The following is a 19,038-nucleotide window of genomic DNA, read 5'->3' as shown; positions in this document are numbered from 1 at the left end:
ATACTGACTCCAAACCAACCAGACCTTGTTTTAACCCATTGATGCCAAGCATCAGGCTGGGAAATAACAAGTACCATCTTTTAACATCTTTTGGTATTATGCGGAATACCTGTTTTCAACCATCAGGACAACACAGCTGGCTATCAGTGTTCTTTTCTGATCATACCAGTATTCACATTTTTAAAGAGCTATTCCAATCCAGGACTAAAATAATATCTGAATTAATAATATAATATTCTGAATTCAGAAAGGACATGCATATGGGTTTTATAATATTACTTTTATAGGCAACCCTCAATCATTACTAAAATATCATTGTTATTGCATGCAAATTAGATATGTCTAACCAAATACATAATCTATAGAAACAATGTTTCTACAAAACATGTTTGACTTTCACAATTTCAATGTAACCATAAACAAAACAGTTTAAGGCTATGAGATGATCAGTTCTATAGGCCATGCTCTAGTGTTTATCACAACCTGTCGTTCACTCTGAGCAACTTGTGCAACTGCCTTTGCCACTTCATCTTCCAGTTCTGACATTTGACCTTTGCCAGAGGTCACTCTAGACTCAAGGTCACGTACCCGATCCTCAAGGCTGTAAACTTTTCCAGCAGCCATGTAGATCTAAGAAAAATATGAAGTGTTCAACAGGGTTGTTCTCTTTGTCCTTATGAATAAACAGTAAAACAAGTTTTCAACATATCAACTTTCCAAAATCATTCAATAAGGAAATGACTGTATCGTATCACTGAACCATGAGATGGGATTTGACATAACTTGTTCATTTTGGTGAAAACACACTTGTCAAAAGAAGTGGAGTGTCTGAACTGTCCTTGAAACGTGAAAGAAGACAAATACAAAAAACAACACAAGCCAAGAAACAAAAGAAACAAATAATCAAATATCTGCCTTGGGATACCTATTCCCTCTGTACAAAGTCAGCAAGCATTTCTCAAATCTATATGAAAATCAATTAGATTTCATAAAAGTCCTGAGATATTATTATTCAGATATTAGATTTGATACCAGATGAATCCTTATTCAAAATAAGAATTCTTTTACAAATTCTCACCTGCTCTTCTGCATTTTCAACTGTTTCTTTTCTGTTAACAATTTCGGCCTGAGGGGAGTAGAAATCTGTTTTCACCTCCCACTTTTTCTTCCCTCCTGACTTCAACTCGTAATCTCTGCCATAACGACTATCATCCACATCTTTAGGCCCACAGTTGACTTTTTCTTCCTTAGCATCTTCATTAGATCGATCATGTGGTTCATCCGGCAAGTTGAACCTCACACTCGTTGGCGAGAGGGCTCTTTGTCGACGTCCACTCGACAAATCATACTTTCTACCTAGAAAATCTGACATGTCCGATTCAGTCTCACCAAACGAGAACTCCTTCACATTCTTGAATTGATTTCGCTGATCACTAACATCCTGAGTGTCATTTGAGGTAGCACCATTATTTTTCCCCGAATCATCATAGCTGTTCAAAAACAGAAAGGAGTCAGTGGACGCCGTTGACATGTCGTCATTGGTATTGTTATTTCTCGTGTCTGTCTTTAGCATATCCCCATCACGGGGAGTACTTGTCATGAAATCGTCACTCGGTGTCTCTCTCTCATTCTGAATAATTTCCTCCGCTGTGCGTAAAACATTCAAAGCGGATGACGTCAACATGCGAACATTTTTGGCTGCTTTCTCCTGTCAAAAGAAATGATTCTAATGAAGGCAATGTCACCCAGGCATGAAATTAACGATGTGAATTTCACAAAGGTTTCGGTCATTAAGTCTGTTAGAAGCAGGTTGATGTCAATCATATCCACAAGGCCACAACAAATTGATCACTTGTTCATCACAATTTACACTGCCTCTTCAATTAAATGAAAATTGTATCATTTGTAGTGATCTTGTGACCATGCACAGATTACTACACCTAGCTATTTAACTACCTACTTTGCCCTTGAATGGATTGCATATACACTTTTATGGCAAACCAAAGGATCAGTCAAAGAATAAAACAGCTTCAATAAAAATCAAGTGAGTGAGTGAGTTGTGTTTAACGCCGCTTTTAACAGTATTCCAGTTATATAGCAGCTTGTCAGCTTAATGTGGGAGGAAAGCCCGAAGTGATGCAGGTCTCAAACGTTTACCACTTCGGTGTAACCCACGAGCACGGGTATGGTGCTGACAAACCTAAAAACATAATCAGGGCGAACCGGGATTCGAACCCACAATCATAGGTTTCTGGCGTGCCCAAGGGACGCAACTCTGCACAGGGAATTGGGCACCTTAGATGACTGGGCCACCGGTGCCCCCTAAAAATCAAGTATCTGATCACTGATACTCCATAAGTTTATGAGATGTTAACAAAATTAATTAACCAAATCTTCAAAAAATAATGTTGTTACAGCTTAAAATTGCCCTTGATCCTCAGTTTAATAAATATCTGAGTACATATATTTTAAAACATAATTAATTGGGTGTAGGCCAGTCTTGTGACTGAAAGCTGTGCACTGTTAGTGGTCGCTTCTTACGACAAATATATAGTTAGTGGTGGCTACTTAAATAAACATATGAGTTTGATGATTTTTTCATTCATGCCAATTTGACATGAATCATTAGTAGCTGTTTGGTAAAACAATGAAAGATGAAGGATTTCAAGAAAACAGTGCAGTTACATGAAGGGAGACGCCTTCCAATTGCTTTAAACTTGGTCCATGCGCAATGTTCAAACACACATTGGATTCCACATCCCTGGGTTTACCAGGAGTAATTGCATAAAAGTGTTAAAAAAAGACTCACTCTCCCTACTCAGCATTGTGAGGAACAAGTTTGAAAATTTGTAACAGTGTATGTGTTTTACATTTTTATTTAGGATCACAGCACTCAATCCTGGACCAGTCAAACCAGTGGTCGAGAGTGTGAGCACCTATCCATCCTGACTGTATGATTGTACATAAGGAGGTAGGTCTGATTTGTTTGTTTGTTGTTTAAGGCCGCACTCAGTAATATTCCAGCTATATTTCGGCAGTCTGTAAATAATCGAGTTCAATCCAATGATTGACATTGGGATGGGGATACGATGACATGCATCATTCAAGTCAGCAAGCCTGACCAGCCGATCCTGTTAGTCGCCTCTTACAACAAGCATTGTTGCCATTTACATCAAGCATGGGTTGCTGAAGACTTATTCTACTCTAGATCTTCACGAGTCGAGTCACTGAATGTATATTGATGCTTCAAATCAGCAGCTATTTCTTCTAAATATTGAAGCTATGACAACCAGTGGTTGATAGCATGAACATCAATCTACACAATTAGCTGACACACCAATGACTCACAGTTACACATAATTCTGCCTCCGTGGGTAGAGTGTCTGCATGGAGAGCGGAATGTGGGTTGGTACCCCAAAACATTAAAAGATGGGTACTTGTTGTTACCCTGACTGGCGTGCGCACACCCACGTGCACACGAACACATGCACACACACGCACACACACACACACACATCACTATATATAAGCCAATAATCTTGAACCCCATTTCAACTGACACCACACCCAAATTCTTGCCCTCAGAAGATTAAGCGACATCTTACCCTTGCCCTATATTCCTCTATAGCTTCAAGACCTGATGTGTCACCAAGTCGGTCGTCAAGACTAAGGTTGTTATTTTCTTCATCAATCTTCCCCTCCAGGGTGGTGAGCTCCTGGTCCATGATATCCAGATTCTCATTAAGGAACGACAGCTGCATGAAGCAATTAGTATTTTTGTTAGCAAATCGGAAATATTTTCAGCTCTCAACTATGATGAATCTACATGATTATTAACGATTAGTAAAGCTAAATGCAACTAAAATATTAGCCTGTCTCACAGTCCCTGAACCGAATTATTTTCCCTTCAACCCAGTCCTTTCTGTAATGCATTAGTTCTGAATGAAGCAAGTCTAGATTTTCCACATGTTCTGAATTTCCCACATCACTGGGCTTCTTTTCAATTTAAATGCTGTTGCTAGTTTCTATCAAAATTATATATTTTCAGGGGCTGAGGGTTACTCTACTAAAATATGTTAACATATGATACTTATATCTGCTGAAGAGGTAATACTTTTAATGATCCAGATGCAAAAATATCTGTTCCACATTAATGAAAGAAAAACTTCCTTAGGCAACTAGAAATTCATCCCCTTTTGTTAGATGTGACAATTTTGTGTCTTCCTGAAACATTTCTTTTCTAGTTTTATATTCATTTGATTTCTTTGTTGTTGTTTTTTGTTTTTTCGTTTAACGCTGCACTCAGCAATAATCCAGCTGTATGACAGTATGACAATCCAGTGATTGATATCATGAGCACCAATCCACGCAAGTGGGATACGATGACATGCATCAACCCTGTCAGCGAGCCTGACCACCCGATCCTGTAAGTCGCTTCTTACGACATCTCTTACGTCAAGCAGGAGTTGCTGAAGACCAATTCTACCCCGGATCTTCACAAATCTTATATTCTTTTGAACATTTTGGAGGCTTTTATGGCCAGGGACAGAAATTGTGTAGCAAGAAGTAATTTGCTTGTAAGATCATCATACGAAATAAGATTTTGTTTAAAGAATGAAGCAAATATTCTAATAAATATAGAGACAGACCCCAAACGACAATGAGAGTGCAGTAATACACAGTGAATGCTTCTTGTATAAAATAAAAAAATAAGTAATTTTCAAATTTCAGGAACCGAAAAGTTGGCCAACAGGGATGGGGAGGAAGATATATTTTGCAGAGTCAGCACAAATGCGTCATGATAAAATTATCCAACTGAACTGACCTCCTCGGCAGTACCCAGCATCCTCTCTGCAGTGGAAGTGATGTCACTACGAGCAGTCAACACCTTGTCACTCAGGTTGGTCAGATTCTGGTCGTTCCTCCTCTGTTGGAAGGAGGGTGTTGATGAAACAGTCTGCTTCTCTGTCGGTCGGATGGAATCTGTCCATAAAATAAGGATTACATTGAATGTTGCATGGAATACAATTGGATGGATGTTATAAAATTATACATAAAGTTAGGTTATCAGTATAACCCCCTCACGATAGAATATTATAAATCTTTTGAGTGACTGAGTGACTGACTCTGACCACCCTATCCATAATTCTTGGAGCTACTCTGACCTGTTCTGAGGATCCAAACAGGGCTAAGGGATGCAACTCTTGAAAGAGAATTGCAGTGCCTTAGAAGCAAAAGCTGCCTGCCACACCTCATGCATGAAGCCACACTCCAGCACAGTGGTGAGTTGGTGACACAGGCTAATTTGCATATCATGGAACCAGACATTTCTCTCGTTTGTAAACAAACATGCTTTTTCTGAAATCAATACATACTGGCTTAATGCAAGCCTTTCGGTGTGCATTACATACTGTTTTGCATAATTATATAGATATGCTATAACTGCGGCAGTGAGGTGTAAGACAATATAGCTTCATACATCCAAGTGGCGGAATCGTTATCTCTCCATACGGCGTCAATGACAGCACATGGAGCCGTACAACCATGTAAACAAGGGACAACTGTGGAAATAGTTTTTCACATTTTAGTATATTTTCCCAATGAATGTTAACCATACTATGACATATATTTATCTCAATGAGTAGACTCATCAAAGGTGAAACATATGAAAAAAACCATGCAATATCTTGAATGGACTGTGAAAGATGTGACGAATCGTCACTGGCCTGTCGCAGAGGAACGTACTATGCTGATTGTATGGAACTCTGGGTAGGAGAGGGGCATGAAGCCTATGCCTTACAAAAGAACATATGTACACATGGAAAAATGTCAAGCACAGCTTAGTATGTAGTCCATATGTTTTGAAATTCTGCCCTTTTAATATTCAGGATAAAAAATTTTTACAATGTGACATACTCAAATTGAAATACAGAAACCGAAAACAACTAATCATTGACAAGTTTTGTTTCTGCTTCACTGCAATAGTTATTTGACTATCCTTTCGTCTGTTTACTCTACTTCCCTGTATCATATGAAATGACTTGCAACTATCAGGAGGAACACATGTACACAGTGGTTTTGTATCATCTGCCCACAATGTATCAGTGGTAACCTGGACACTTTTTAAAGTGAGATACATGGCCAAAAGATCCATGGAAGTTCGGGATAAATGAAAACAAAGAAGGAATAGCGCTTAATTTTAGCTGGTGTAAATAAACCTTCATGTCAAAGAACTCCAACTCACCCAACTGATCTGACTCCACAATAACTTCGGCTGTAGACTTTGTGTTTCCTGCAATGTTTTTGGCAACAACTGTGTACTCTGCATCATCATCAAGGGTTGCGTTGTCGATTGTCAAAATGTAGTCACGGTTCCCGAATTTTTCTGAAAACAAAACAACAAAACCATAGAATCTCTTTCGGTCAGCAAGCATATTTCAAGAATAATTCCTTTTACTTTTGAAACAATCTGAAGACTTATTACATTCTTACCCAGTCTGCAAAATTTGCTGTTCTTCAGCAATTTCCCATCCTTGTACCAGATGACCCTTGGTTGAGGGTAACCTTTGACCTTGCACCTGAACTTTACACTCTGACCCTCCTTGACCTCAACATCTTTGATATCCTTGATGAACTCTGGCTTCTTGAGTTCTTGTTTGTTGTCTGAAAGAGGAAGGGAATGTGGTCCGAGTGTCTGTTACATGACGGGATGAGGAAACTGAGGAAGATGTTCCCCTCCTAGCTGTGCTGATTCAGACGTTCATCATGTCCCTCTTCACACCGAACTAGCTCACAAACCTTGTGTTTTCTTTTGCTTTGGGGAATTAGCAAAATTAATCAAGTGAAATTAATTGTTTTTCTTAAATATGATATACACAATGCAAAAGAAAGTTCATTCAGTTGTCACACACATACACTTTGACCATACCACTAGCTGTGTGTAGTACTTTCCAATGTGTTAATATTTCAGGAAAAGTCTTAAGTATTGGGTGTAAATTGATGCAAATAATAATGAAACAAAACACTTTCAAAAGTTAAAGACTCTTTGTAAACTAAATAGGAGAAAATGAAGCAGTGTGTTGGATTTTCATTTTCTCTGTAGCTGACACCTCAAAGAGCATGCTTGTGCAAAGAGCAGGTAAGTCAGCAAAACACTGTTAAAGTGGGAATATACATCACAGTCTGGCGCCAATTTTCAGTCTAGGTCTTGGACTTAGTGGCTCCAACTGAGAGTATGTCTCTGTGTCATCATGGTCATCCTTTACTGCTACTTTCATACAAGTACTAAAATTTGGGTTTTGAACGACTTGCTAGGACTACAAATTAGCGTAGCCTAGTCCCTCCTTAAAGCCTTACCATTCAGTAAATCAGCCATTATATATTTGTATGATGTGGCATTTTAGAACCGGTGGTATGAATTAAGACGGGGATGACTTATGAACTTAAGCAAGAGCTTGACGAAGTACTATCACATGTACTGAAACAAAACAACGAAAAAGCTGAAATCAATAAGTCAACTTTGTCTCCACACTTGAGAGTGTTGCATGCACTATCCATTAACAGAAGCTGTTTCCACTGTCCCACATCCTGAAGACTCTCAAAACAAAAATGTAGCAACAGCTTTCTAAACTGGCTAGAAATATCTACATGGGAACCATCAAGACTGGTTATTCAAAGCAGAATAGCCACATACTATCATAGATGTTCATCATTCACACAGCGACAGTATGGGTGATACGTGTATTCAACATACCTGTGATGGTCACTATGAAGTACTGTGTGCACTTGCCCTGGTCACTCAGGGCTATACACATGTACTGGCCAGCCTTCTCCTTGGTCAGGTTGAACAGTGTGATGGTGTGCTTGTCCCCATCATTGGTGACCTCTATGTCCTCAGAGTCCTCCAGTTCCTCCACCTCCTTGTCCTCTCGGTACCAGAACACATCTGTAGGGGGAAATAACTCAATAACACATCCGTAAGGGGAGGTAACTCAGTAACACATCAGTAAAGGGGGTAACTCAATAACACATCTGTAAGGGGAGATAACTTAATATCATATGTAACTGTAAGGGGGATAAATCAAGTACATGTGAGGGGAGATAACTCTATAACACATCCGTAAGGGGAGGTAACTCAACAACATATGTTTGGGGCAATAATTCGATGAGATATCTTACTGATAATAGGCTGCACAATGGCCAGATTCACAAAGCATTATGATTCAATAACGCATTCAACTTTCAGTTATGATGACACTAAATAATTTGAGCAATCCTGGAACGAATAAGGCTAAAAAAATTATAGTCTTGGTTCTCAGGCACCACCCGTATCATCATAAAGTCTGCCGCACGTTTTGTTTATTTCCATTTTCAAAAAAATATATAAATCCTAATACTTGAACACAATGCACACAAAAAATTGAAAATGGAAACAAAAACAAAACTTGCGGCAGACTTTATGATGATGCGGGCAGTGTCTGAGATCCAAGACTAAGATGTGTGATATGAGATGGATGTGTAAATGGCAGAGGGAGTAAATGAGTGAAGACATTGTTTTGTACATGAGCCGAGGCCCTCCTTCCCACATAATTCTTGCTACTACTTGTACCGCTAACATTTGTACACATGAAAGAATGCTCCTAGAAATGGCGATGATCTCAATTCCAGATAAAAAACAAGCTCAAGGTGTTCTATGCCCTTGTCAGCAACATGTTCATGTAAAAACAGAAAAGATCCAGAGACACAAACATGCATGCACTTTCAAACACAAAGCATTGTGTTCATCTGTCAAAGAAGTGACACAAGCCTTTCAAGTCCATATGAAATATAGGAAAGATGAAGATAGTGTTGAGGAAAGATGAAGTATTACATAAAACATGACACCAAAATGGGAGACAGTTGTCTGCTAAAACTACACTCATGCACAAACTAAGTAAATAATATCTGTAGCCACCATAAAGAAACCAGACACAAAAATAATGACCAGGCAGCAGGCCTATTTTAAACATCTTCATAAATAATTTTGCATTCCTACCATGGCAGGGGGCCAAGAAATGGTCTTGTACTTATACCCATGGTGGGAATAAAACCTGATGCTTCCGTGTGATGAGCAAACACTGTAACTACTGGTCGATCATATCATCGTTTTAGCGATCGGTTAGGAAATCTGGATTTTAAGGCAGGGATGAGTCCAAATTTACTTCCCGGGTACCCAAGCCCCTATTTCCCTCCCCTGCCCATGAACCCACTGTAGGTCTCAAGAGACCGAAACAAAATGTCCGAATGAGAATTGTTTGAACGGAGCTCAGGCAAAAAAGTATTTAACTACACATACACTTAAAATGATCTGGTCACGTATACACTGAAGTTGACTGAAGCTTTATCTTTATTCAAACATATATTATTAAGAAGGAATGCATGCATATAGTGAATGACAACATTAGCGAGTTTTGTCATTAAACAATATATCGCGTGACTAACCACGGGTCCGGGTAGTCCTGTGGAAACCTGGGTCCTACCCAGGACCCACCCGGCCAGAGTACCCAAGTTACCTGTCCCAGCCCTACTGGGTTTACAGCCCTTTTCAGCGTTATTCAAGCCAATTTACATTGGGGAAACCAAGAACCGGCCACACACATTGTACCGAATCCAGTGTCTCAAGGGTGAGGGCTGAATGCTGTAACCACTAGGCTAAACCACCACCTCCTGATTTATGCTGAGAATTTACACAGCTGTCCACAGTATTCAAGCCAGCCTTTTCTTAGAAAACCCATTAGATTATTTACCACTATTGTGAATTAAGCATGCAATGATTTGATGCTGATAAACAATCGATATATTTGTATCCACAATCATTTTCACAGCATTTTCAACTCTGCATAGCATGGGCCACAGCCGTTATCCCTTCTTTCTACTTCATTGAGAAAAATATCTTCAGAAAATCAAAATAGAAAAAAAGGATAAAAAATATGAAAGTAAAAAGACTAAAGACTAATGAAGTGAAGTAAAGACATCTAGATACTCTACAGCATGTGGAAGACAAAACAAAGTACTAGAACGATACTTCCTGGAATCTTCATGGTTGAATGGAAAAATAAATAGGAAAAAACATATTATGGCCAATACAAGATGATACAGCTGCCTGAACCATGTTCAAACTATAATGATGTATTATATAGAGATATATTTCAAACAAGCTTTGGTCTAATGTCCATGTATACAATACTGTCTGTAAATGTGGGCAATATGTCAATATTTTGTAGCATAATAGACATCCTCGGCACACAGGGGAATGATTTCAATAGATACAGATATGACATGTGGGTTGTAAGATACTATTACTTGCACAACTGATTATGGATTGTTGACAGTGAGGAGGACTTCTGTTAAAATGAGAAGATTTCATAGTGTGACGACATCCAAAATACAGGATTTACGGCTATGATATAGGGTTGATGTACCAATTCCTGCAGCTATAGCATTGCGATTTGACTTAAACCCCATCCCTTTTGCAGTGATGTCAACATCAAGAATGGGCTGGAGAATAATAAACTCATAGTGATATATGACCCAGTCCTTGACAGTAGCCGGTAAAGAATCTGATGAAAGTTCAAGGGATCAAGGCTACAAAATGATCCCTTGGAATATGAAAGGTTGACTCTTAATAGCATGGGTTACTGCCATATTAGTTCACTTGAATAATATTTGCCCTGTGTGCTAAGGATGAACATATGGATATCAACAGCTGTGCATATAACCCTTCATCCACCTCTCTTACCAAGTTTTGGTGGATCTGAAAACAATTATTATTCATAGAGATATAAACAGATGACAATGCCAGCAGCTAATGGTATTTTGTCCTACACTTCCAACCCATCATCTGATTTCAGCAATGGATTTACTCAAAAAGTCATCATGTCGGAATTCAAATCTTTATCAGAAGCGGGTTCATCAAAATAATTTTGGGATAATTTTTAAAAACAACCTTTCTGTTCACAATTTATTGTGTAGTTAAATATTCAGGAAAACATTCTATTTTTTATTTCTTCATGTTACAAAAATTGACAAAGAAGTATGGTTGTCGAAATCAAGTTGGCTGTATTATTGAATGTATTAATGAAGTTTCATGGACAGATCTCCTGATTTTTGAACACATAATAACATGAAGAAACTGCTTTGACAGTCATGATCCAATTGTCAATAATTTTATTTTGTTAGTATAAGTATTCTTAATAATCTCCTTAAGTAAGCCTATGCATGAATATTGCAAAACATTTACAATGAATGGATCACTCACCAATAGCCGAAGTCCCACCGACTCTACATGATATTTTCAGTGGCTCGCCTTCTGCAATGCTAACACTCTCTGGAGGCAGAATAAACGTGGGATCGTCTCCCTCAGCAGGAACAAATTCCTCTGTTAGCTTCAGCGGTTCCGGATCAGCTTTAGAGGTGGTGCCTTGTGGTGTTGTCCCCACCCCTGCATTATTGCGTCCCAGAATTGGACCTGACTCAGTTCGGAGAGCACCAGTTAAGATTTTAGAGTTAACACCCGAGTCAGCATCAGAGTCCGTCTGCGCAGAAGTTGTTGAGTGTTTCCGAGATATCCTTGCAAGTTCCTCAGAGGTTTTTGCGTAAAATGTGTTTTCATCATCACTCAAGTCTTCTGCACTTTGTCCCTGAGCGTCAGTGTCCGAGAGGTCAGAGAGCTGGTCAGCATCCCTGGTGACAGGAAGAAATAATTTATTGATGCATAAAGCGTCTGATTGCTACTGATAGAATGTGCTTTTCATTGAAGCGGATGAGTGGGTATGGTTTTACACCGCTTTGAACAATATATTCCAGCACTATCACAACAGCAGACACCAGAAATGGGCTTCACATATTGTACCCATGTGGGTGCTGACAAACCAAGGTGATAATCAGGGCAAGTCTGGGATTCCAACCAACAATCAGTGGATCCTGGCATGACTAAGGGAAGCAACTCATTCAAGCTGATGGTGATGACTAAGCCACCCATGCTCATATTTCAAGGATGTGATTATCAACAATGTTTTATAGTTTCTTTAAAGAAATAGTTATGAAAATAGTATTTATTTATTTAACAAGGCTTTTATGACGATGAAATAATTATTTACTGCTACAGTCTGCATAAAACAGCTGGCCTGGAGCAGGCAAACTAGTGGTTGAAAGAGTGAGCATGGATCCATGCTGTGAAAGTTTAATGATACCCAACCAACCATGTCACAGCTGACAGATGGTCTCACCAGGCGGACACCCATCCACATATAACCTTTTTCAGCAGCCATTATGACCACCCAATCCTCATTCCATTGACACATAACAATATTCAGGCTCCTAGCACCACGGCAAAGCTTATTTTGTTTCTGTTGGTCAAAAAACAGCTGTGATGAAGCCATTCAAATGGTCATCTCACAGGATGCAAACATAGTAGTACCTACCCACCACAATATCAACTACAGCTACTGATACTATACCCCCCAAATGCTAACTAAAAATAATTTAGATTTTAATCCTAATCTTCACACAACCAGCCAAGGCATTATGTAACTCCAGCATACTATCAAATGAACAGAGCCCTTACCCTGGAACACAATGACTTTGGTACTCAACTCTTGCTCGGGATTAAAGAATTTGACTTTCAGAATATAATTTGCAATAACTTTTTTCTTTTTTTCCCCCTGAGTTTGGTTTGATGTCGCTTTAAAAAGTATTTCAGTTTTATCAGGGCATGTCAGCTTGATCCGGGATTAAAGCCTGAATGGCTGCAGGTTTCAGACATTTGAAACAGAAGGGCACAGGTATTATGCTGACCAAAATAGAAACATAATCAGGGTGATGCAAACCCACGATCATATTTCTGGCATGCCTTAGGGCACACGTGTGAACAGCAAGTTGCATCGCCTTGGACGACATGTCACCTGTGCCTTCTTGTTTCTGTCACTAACTGACACTGTGAAAACCAATTCTGTAGATCACAACAGTTGAGTAGTAAAGCATATCAACATTTGCATTATTTAAGCCTTTTTTCCCACACCCCCAAAAAGCATTTCCAAAGCATCGGCTATAACAACGACATCCCAAGCATCAGCTCCAGTGGCTAAACAATGTGCCTACCATATCCCAGTGTCACAGACGCTGTAGACAAAAGAACAGACTCTTTTACAACTGTGAAAAACACACATCCCTGTTATGTACCTAAATTTTTCCGTTATTTAAATACTTATGCAGGTAATTTAAATTGTAACCACATAGTCACTCAACAAGTTGGAGACTGTCTTTTGGTTTCTAATGGGGTGGGTTTCTATGGTATAATCTGAATCAAAAGTGCATATTAAACTAGCATTGTATTGAGGTTGAAAGTGATCACATTAATCCTATAACTGCTATAACTGCTGAAAACATAAGCTATAGCAAGGGAAGTTTGATAGCTAAAGTGCAAGTGCAAATCATCCAAGTACTATCCAACCCTGCAGTACTGGTGGCTACTATCCAATTACTATCCGACTGTGCAGAACTGGTGGCTACCATCCAAGTACTATCCAACTCTGCAGTACTGGTGGCTATAACCATCCAAGTACTATCCAACCCTGCAGAACTGGTGGCCACCATCCAAGTACTATCCAACCCTGCAGTACTGGTGGCCACCATCCAAGTACTATCCAACCCTGCAGAACTGATGGCCACCATTCAAGTACTATCCAACCCTGCAGTACTCGTGGCCACCATTCAAGTACTATCCAACCCTGCAGAACTGGTGGCCACCATTCAAGTACCATCCAACTCTGTATCAGCCATAGTGACCACTGATCCCCTTGTCTCATATGACCAGGAGGGACCTAAATGCCAGCCAATCTTCACAGATTAACCACAGACTACCTGATCTATTACAGTCGACTATTAAGACATGCATAGGTTAATCAGGACCAGTTCCACCCGGGAAATCTAGCTAACTAATTCAGTCATGTTACAATAAAAGACTAATTCCAACCAGACTAATTCTGTAACCTGTGTTACAGAAAGCTGCCAACACACCTGTTTCCAACCTTCGGGACAAAGTCATCCTCTGGCTGAGGAACCATCATGTACAGTGGCTTCCCTTCATCATTGCCAACCCGTCGATTACCCAGGTTGTCATAAGGAGAGACCATTCCCTTGAAAATCCAGTTCTCCCGTCCCGGCTTATCAGTGTCGTTTGCTTCATCCTCCAACTCCTCCTCTGTTTCCTCCGGAATGATTGCCAGATTCATTGACAACAAGTCGGGGTCGATTTCGTCAGTATCAAAGTTTATATGTTCAAATTCTGAGAAATCAGGTAGAGGTGGTTCAGCATTATGGACCCTCTCTGCACTCGAGCATCTAATGTGGAAGTCCTCAGCTGCTTCGTCTTTGTTCAATGTTACTTTTTCAATTGGCTTTTCATCAATTGGGCTCAACTGCTCTTCTATATCACGTGACACTGGCGAAGGACGGGCTTGTGTCTTTTTCACAAAGCTTCGCAATTCTTCGAAGTCTTTTACAATATCACTAGGCTGATGTTCTTCAACATCATCACTGAATCCACCATAGGAATACCTTCCATCAGGCTGATCAAGATTTTCGCTTACCTCCCTTCTATGATTCTCTAGTATCTGAAGATAAAAATATTTCATGAGAAATATTTCAAACATAACTAATAATGAAAATCACATAAACAGAGTATCTAAACTTCACACTCAATAAGGCAAATAATGTATTTGCACTTCCATAAAATAATATAGTCTGTAAGATATAAATAATAGTAAAACATCATTAAATCCAAGGTTTGTTTGTTTTGTTATTTAACGCCATACTCAGCAGTATTCAAGCTATATGACAGCAGCCTGTAAATAATCAAGTCTGGACCAGACAGTCCAGTGACTGAGAAAAGAACGATCCAGGCTGTCTGGATAAACGGACACACCACTAACCAAGCCCCCGAGCCTGACAACCCGATCCATTTGGTCAAAGACGTATAGAGTTGTATATACGTCTTTGATTTGGTCAAGCAGCATAGGTTGCTGGGGACCAATTCTAACCTGGAATCCCCGCGTGGATAAGTCCCAACTGCAAGTATCATAACATCATAACATCTATACAGCTAGTACTTTGAGACAAACAGAGTGTCCACATAAACCATAAGTTGGTTGGTTGGTTGGTTTGTTGCTTAACGCCGCACTCAGCAATATTCAAGCTATATGACGGCGGTCTGTAAATGATCGATTCTGGACCTGACAATCCAGTGATTAATATCATGAGCATCGATCCACGCAATTGGGATCGATGACATGCATCAACCAAGTCAGCGAGCCTGAGCACCCGATCCTGTTAGTCGCCTTTTACGACAAGCATAGTCACCTTTTACGGCAAGCATGGGTTGCTGAAGACCTATTCTACCCCGGAATCTTCACGGGTTTAAACCATAAGTCTGATAAGGATTCTGCAGACCTCAAAGTTGTATCACCTTTAATGACTTATTAACTTAAATGGAGTTTATATACAGTGAGTGAGTGAGTGAGTGAGTGGGGTTTAATGCCGCTTTTAACAGTTTTCCAGTTATATCACGGCGTGTCAGCTTAATGTGGGAGGTAAGGTTTATATACAGAGGAGTCTTGATCCAGATACTGAGTGAGCTGCTTTGAACAAAATATTTCAGTTATACCACAGCATGTCAGCTTAGGTGTTAGGCATTTATCACTTTGCTGAACCCCATGATCACAAGTGGGGTTCTGACAAAGCAAGACAAATTCACACACGACACAAACCGATAAAAGGGAGACAACTCATGTTGGTTCTTAAAGCATAAAATGATAAAAGAATACAAGAATACTACAATATTGTGAGTCATGAGACATAAGTCAAAAGACAATTAACTTTGTCAACTGACTTCAATCCACCACCTTGTATGAACGGAATACAGACCCTGCAATACTCCAGACTGAGTATACAGATGTCAACTTTTCCAGTTCACTGCAGTGCACTGGGTAATTGGAGCATAGAAGACAAATGATTGTTTTCATGCTGTGTAACTTAATAAAAACTATTTCAACAGACTATATGACCTTTTCTTATGACCCTTTACAGCACGAAATATTTGTCACATTCATTCTCTCCACATCAGCTATCAGTGAAATTGCTTTATCAATCCTGCACATCAAAGGGTTCAAGTTGGTCCACCATAGACACATTGTCACAGACAGCATTAAACATGTCTTCATTTGAACTATTTTACACTCTGGAGTCTTGTCGGTTGAGTGCATTATGGGAGGATCTCCATTAGGAAACTGTTAAATTAGAGACCCATTGTTGAACTTTGTTGAATAAGAAACAGGCCATTTCATCTTTAGGATATTTCGATTTTCATTCAAGATCAAGTATTTGAAAGGTCTTCAACATTTTCAACATTCATTTTACATCATATCAAACAAGAATGGTTCTGCAACAGAATGTGGAATGTCATTTAATATTTTATTTTTAGGACATTTCTACTGATGTTTTTGAGAGGGGAAATATGTCACATAAACATATTTCCCCCCCCTTTGCTTGTCAATCATATATATATATATGGCATTCATCATTTTTCTCAAAGATGTGAAATTGATTGTTATTGTAGACTTCGATCATTCTTCATCAACTAAATGATGTGGTTACCTTGGAAACAATGGCTTGAGCAATCTGATCCTCAAATGAGTTCTGGTCCCCTCCTGAATCATCTGACAAGGACGACAGATCTGACACAGCCTCGTCCGATGTCTGAAACATACAAGCAGACATAAGACATAGTGGTATTGTTAAAATCACTGACAAAATATATCTACATTACAGCAAGAGAGTATGGTATCAAACCCTTGTCAGCTAAACTCCTAGAAATATTACAGCGTGAATGCACCACACAGTGTACTCATTTTGGGAAACAAACCCAGATTTCCAGTGTGATGAGTGACTCCCTCGGCTGCCTCACTTCTCCACCACCTTACTGTAAAGGGAGTCAGTATGGGTGAGTATGTCTGGCTTAATTCCACTTTGAACAGTATTTCAGTTATATCATGGCGTGTCAACTTGATGAGTGAGGAAAGCCTGAAGTAATGCAGGTCTGAGACCTTTACCACTTTGGTGAAACCCACAATCAAATTACGGTGATGACAAACCTAGAAATGTAATCAGGGCAATTCAGGATTCGAACCGGTGATCATAGATTTCCGTCACATCACAGGAAGCAACTCTGATCAGCAAATTGTTGCCTTTGACGACTTGGCTACCCATGACCATTAAAAGAAAATGGAGGGCAGCAGGTATTTTGAAAACGATTTATTGATATGCTTAAGATTATCCTAAAAGTAAAAAGTCTGCAAAAGACAGAGTGTTGCTTTGAACATAGACATAAATGCATTCAAATCTTAATGTCAGAGGCGAGCCCAGACGCAGGTCGTAAATGCTCACCACTTCATTGTAACCAGCAAGATATATACTACTCAAATTAATGCTTTGGGACCACCTTATTCTTTAATATTGCTATAATTATGTCATGCCATGTAGTAATCTGAAAGAATTAGGTGATCCTTAAGTTGTTTTGAGTGGAATATATGGAGCAGCCAAGCCAGGGATCATAATCAGGATTAATCTGGGTTTTGAACTCAGAGGCATCAAGTGGAGCAGCTCTGCACAGCACATTGTGATACCTCAAATCACTGAGACCCAGTTTTAAATAGAAACTATTGAAAAAAGACGCCTCAAAGGCATTTATTTCAATTTGATGTCAGAAAGTGATGATACAGCCTGAAGTTAAATCTTCTTAGTTGCACCTATTCTGTGGAAGTAATCTCTGAACTGATCAATATCAACAACATGTGATCAAGTATTTTCTTCAAATACACAACAGTTCATCATTTTCCTTCAGTGACAAATATGTGAACAGAAGTCTTCATAACTGTTATCTTGTTGAAATTTATATGTTGAATATCATTGATCTCGTCCTCGAAACATTTCCTTGATTGTACAAGTCATAGTTATTATGGGACATTGACATTGTCATCAAGTTTTAAGCAATATTTCGGTTATCAACAACAAAGTAAATTCAAATTAATCAATACATGATGAACACGGAACTAGGGCAGATCCAGGAAAACACATAAGGGTGGGTTCCACTTGGGTCATTTGTAACTGTGGTGTCTCTGTGTGTGGTGGGGGGAGGTGAGGTGAAATTGGGTTTAACGTCGTGTCCAAGATTATTGCACTTATATAGCGACGTGCATGCATGTGTGTGTGTGGCTGCTTGTACTAGTCTGGACTGATTTATAGTGCTAGCTCACTGTGATACCATGCCGCAGTTTAACATGAATACCTCACTCAGACACAGTATACTGACTCTGAGCCGACCAGTCCTTGTTTTAGCCCCTTAATGCCGAGCGCCAGACAGGGTAACAACAAGTACAATCTTTTAACGTCTTATGACGTATGACACAGCTGGGGATCGAACCCCGGACCTTCCGCTCTCCGGGCGGACGCTCTACCTCTAGACCACGGAGGCGGTTGGTGGGGCGAGGGGAGGGGTGGAGCCTAAGCCTAAAAAATCACAAACACCAAATGTAAACTGTCATTAATGAATATACTTTATCAATCAAACAACCATGTTATCATGGTAGACAATACGCATACAAAATGTCTCCAGATGTAAAAGAAGGGGATGGCCACCCTTAGAACAACCCCCCTCTGGATCCGCAACTGCAGAAGTAAACTACTGGAACAATCAAGTCCGAATATCTGTACACAAACTGTAGAAAAACAGTATCAAAGTTGTGTGCATCTTCTTCAAAAATCTTTTCAAAACAGACTTCAACAACATTCCTCCACAGGTGACTACAATGCACCAGACATGAGAAAATGCTTCTATACAGTCCAACACATGTTACTTTCACATGGATGACGTCAATAGCATCCGACTGAAATAAACAATCTGACATGAACCAAAACAAACCCAGATGAAGAAACCAGCTTGAAATA

The 19,038-nt window shown here is 39.5% G+C and overlaps 1 protein-coding gene across 12 annotated transcripts in view; it reads right to left on the bottom strand.

Moving 5' to 3' along the window:
* The window catches only part of LOC124134705 (titin homolog), a 171,274-nt gene that overhangs the window by 11,638 nt on the left and 140,598 nt on the right, over positions 1-19,038 (bottom strand). For 8 of the 12 annotated variants that reach the window (XM_048381983.1, XM_048381982.1, XM_048381985.1 and 5 more), the window contains 12 exons: positions 16,690-16,791; positions 14,056-14,651; positions 13,138-13,158; positions 11,297-11,721; positions 10,068-10,073; positions 7,754-7,945; positions 6,493-6,663; positions 6,245-6,385; positions 4,826-4,983; positions 3,606-3,755; positions 1,079-1,708; positions 484-630 (listed from right to left, as the gene is read on the bottom strand). In XM_048381983.1, coding sequence (XP_048237940.1) covers positions 484-630; positions 1,079-1,708; positions 3,606-3,755; positions 4,826-4,983; positions 6,245-6,385; positions 6,493-6,663; positions 7,754-7,945; positions 10,068-10,073; positions 11,297-11,721; positions 13,138-13,158; positions 14,056-14,651; positions 16,690-16,791 — 2,739 coding nt within the window. The remainder of the gene's footprint in view (positions 1-483; positions 631-1,078; positions 1,709-3,605; positions 3,756-4,825; positions 4,984-6,244; positions 6,386-6,492; positions 6,664-7,753; positions 7,946-10,067; positions 10,074-11,296; positions 11,722-13,137; positions 13,159-14,055; positions 14,652-16,689; positions 16,792-19,038) is intronic. The other 4 variants (XM_048381987.1, XM_048381988.1, XM_048381981.1 and 1 more) reach the window with 4 other exon arrangements.

This window comes from Haliotis rufescens, unplaced genomic scaffold (assembly GCF_023055435.1).
Source record: "Haliotis rufescens isolate VD_foot unplaced genomic scaffold, xgHalRufe1.0.p SCAF_4, whole genome shotgun sequence".
NCBI classification, from domain to species: Eukaryota; Metazoa; Mollusca; class Gastropoda; order Lepetellida; family Haliotidae; genus Haliotis; species Haliotis rufescens.
This window is presented reverse-complemented; position numbering and strand designations above follow the sequence as displayed.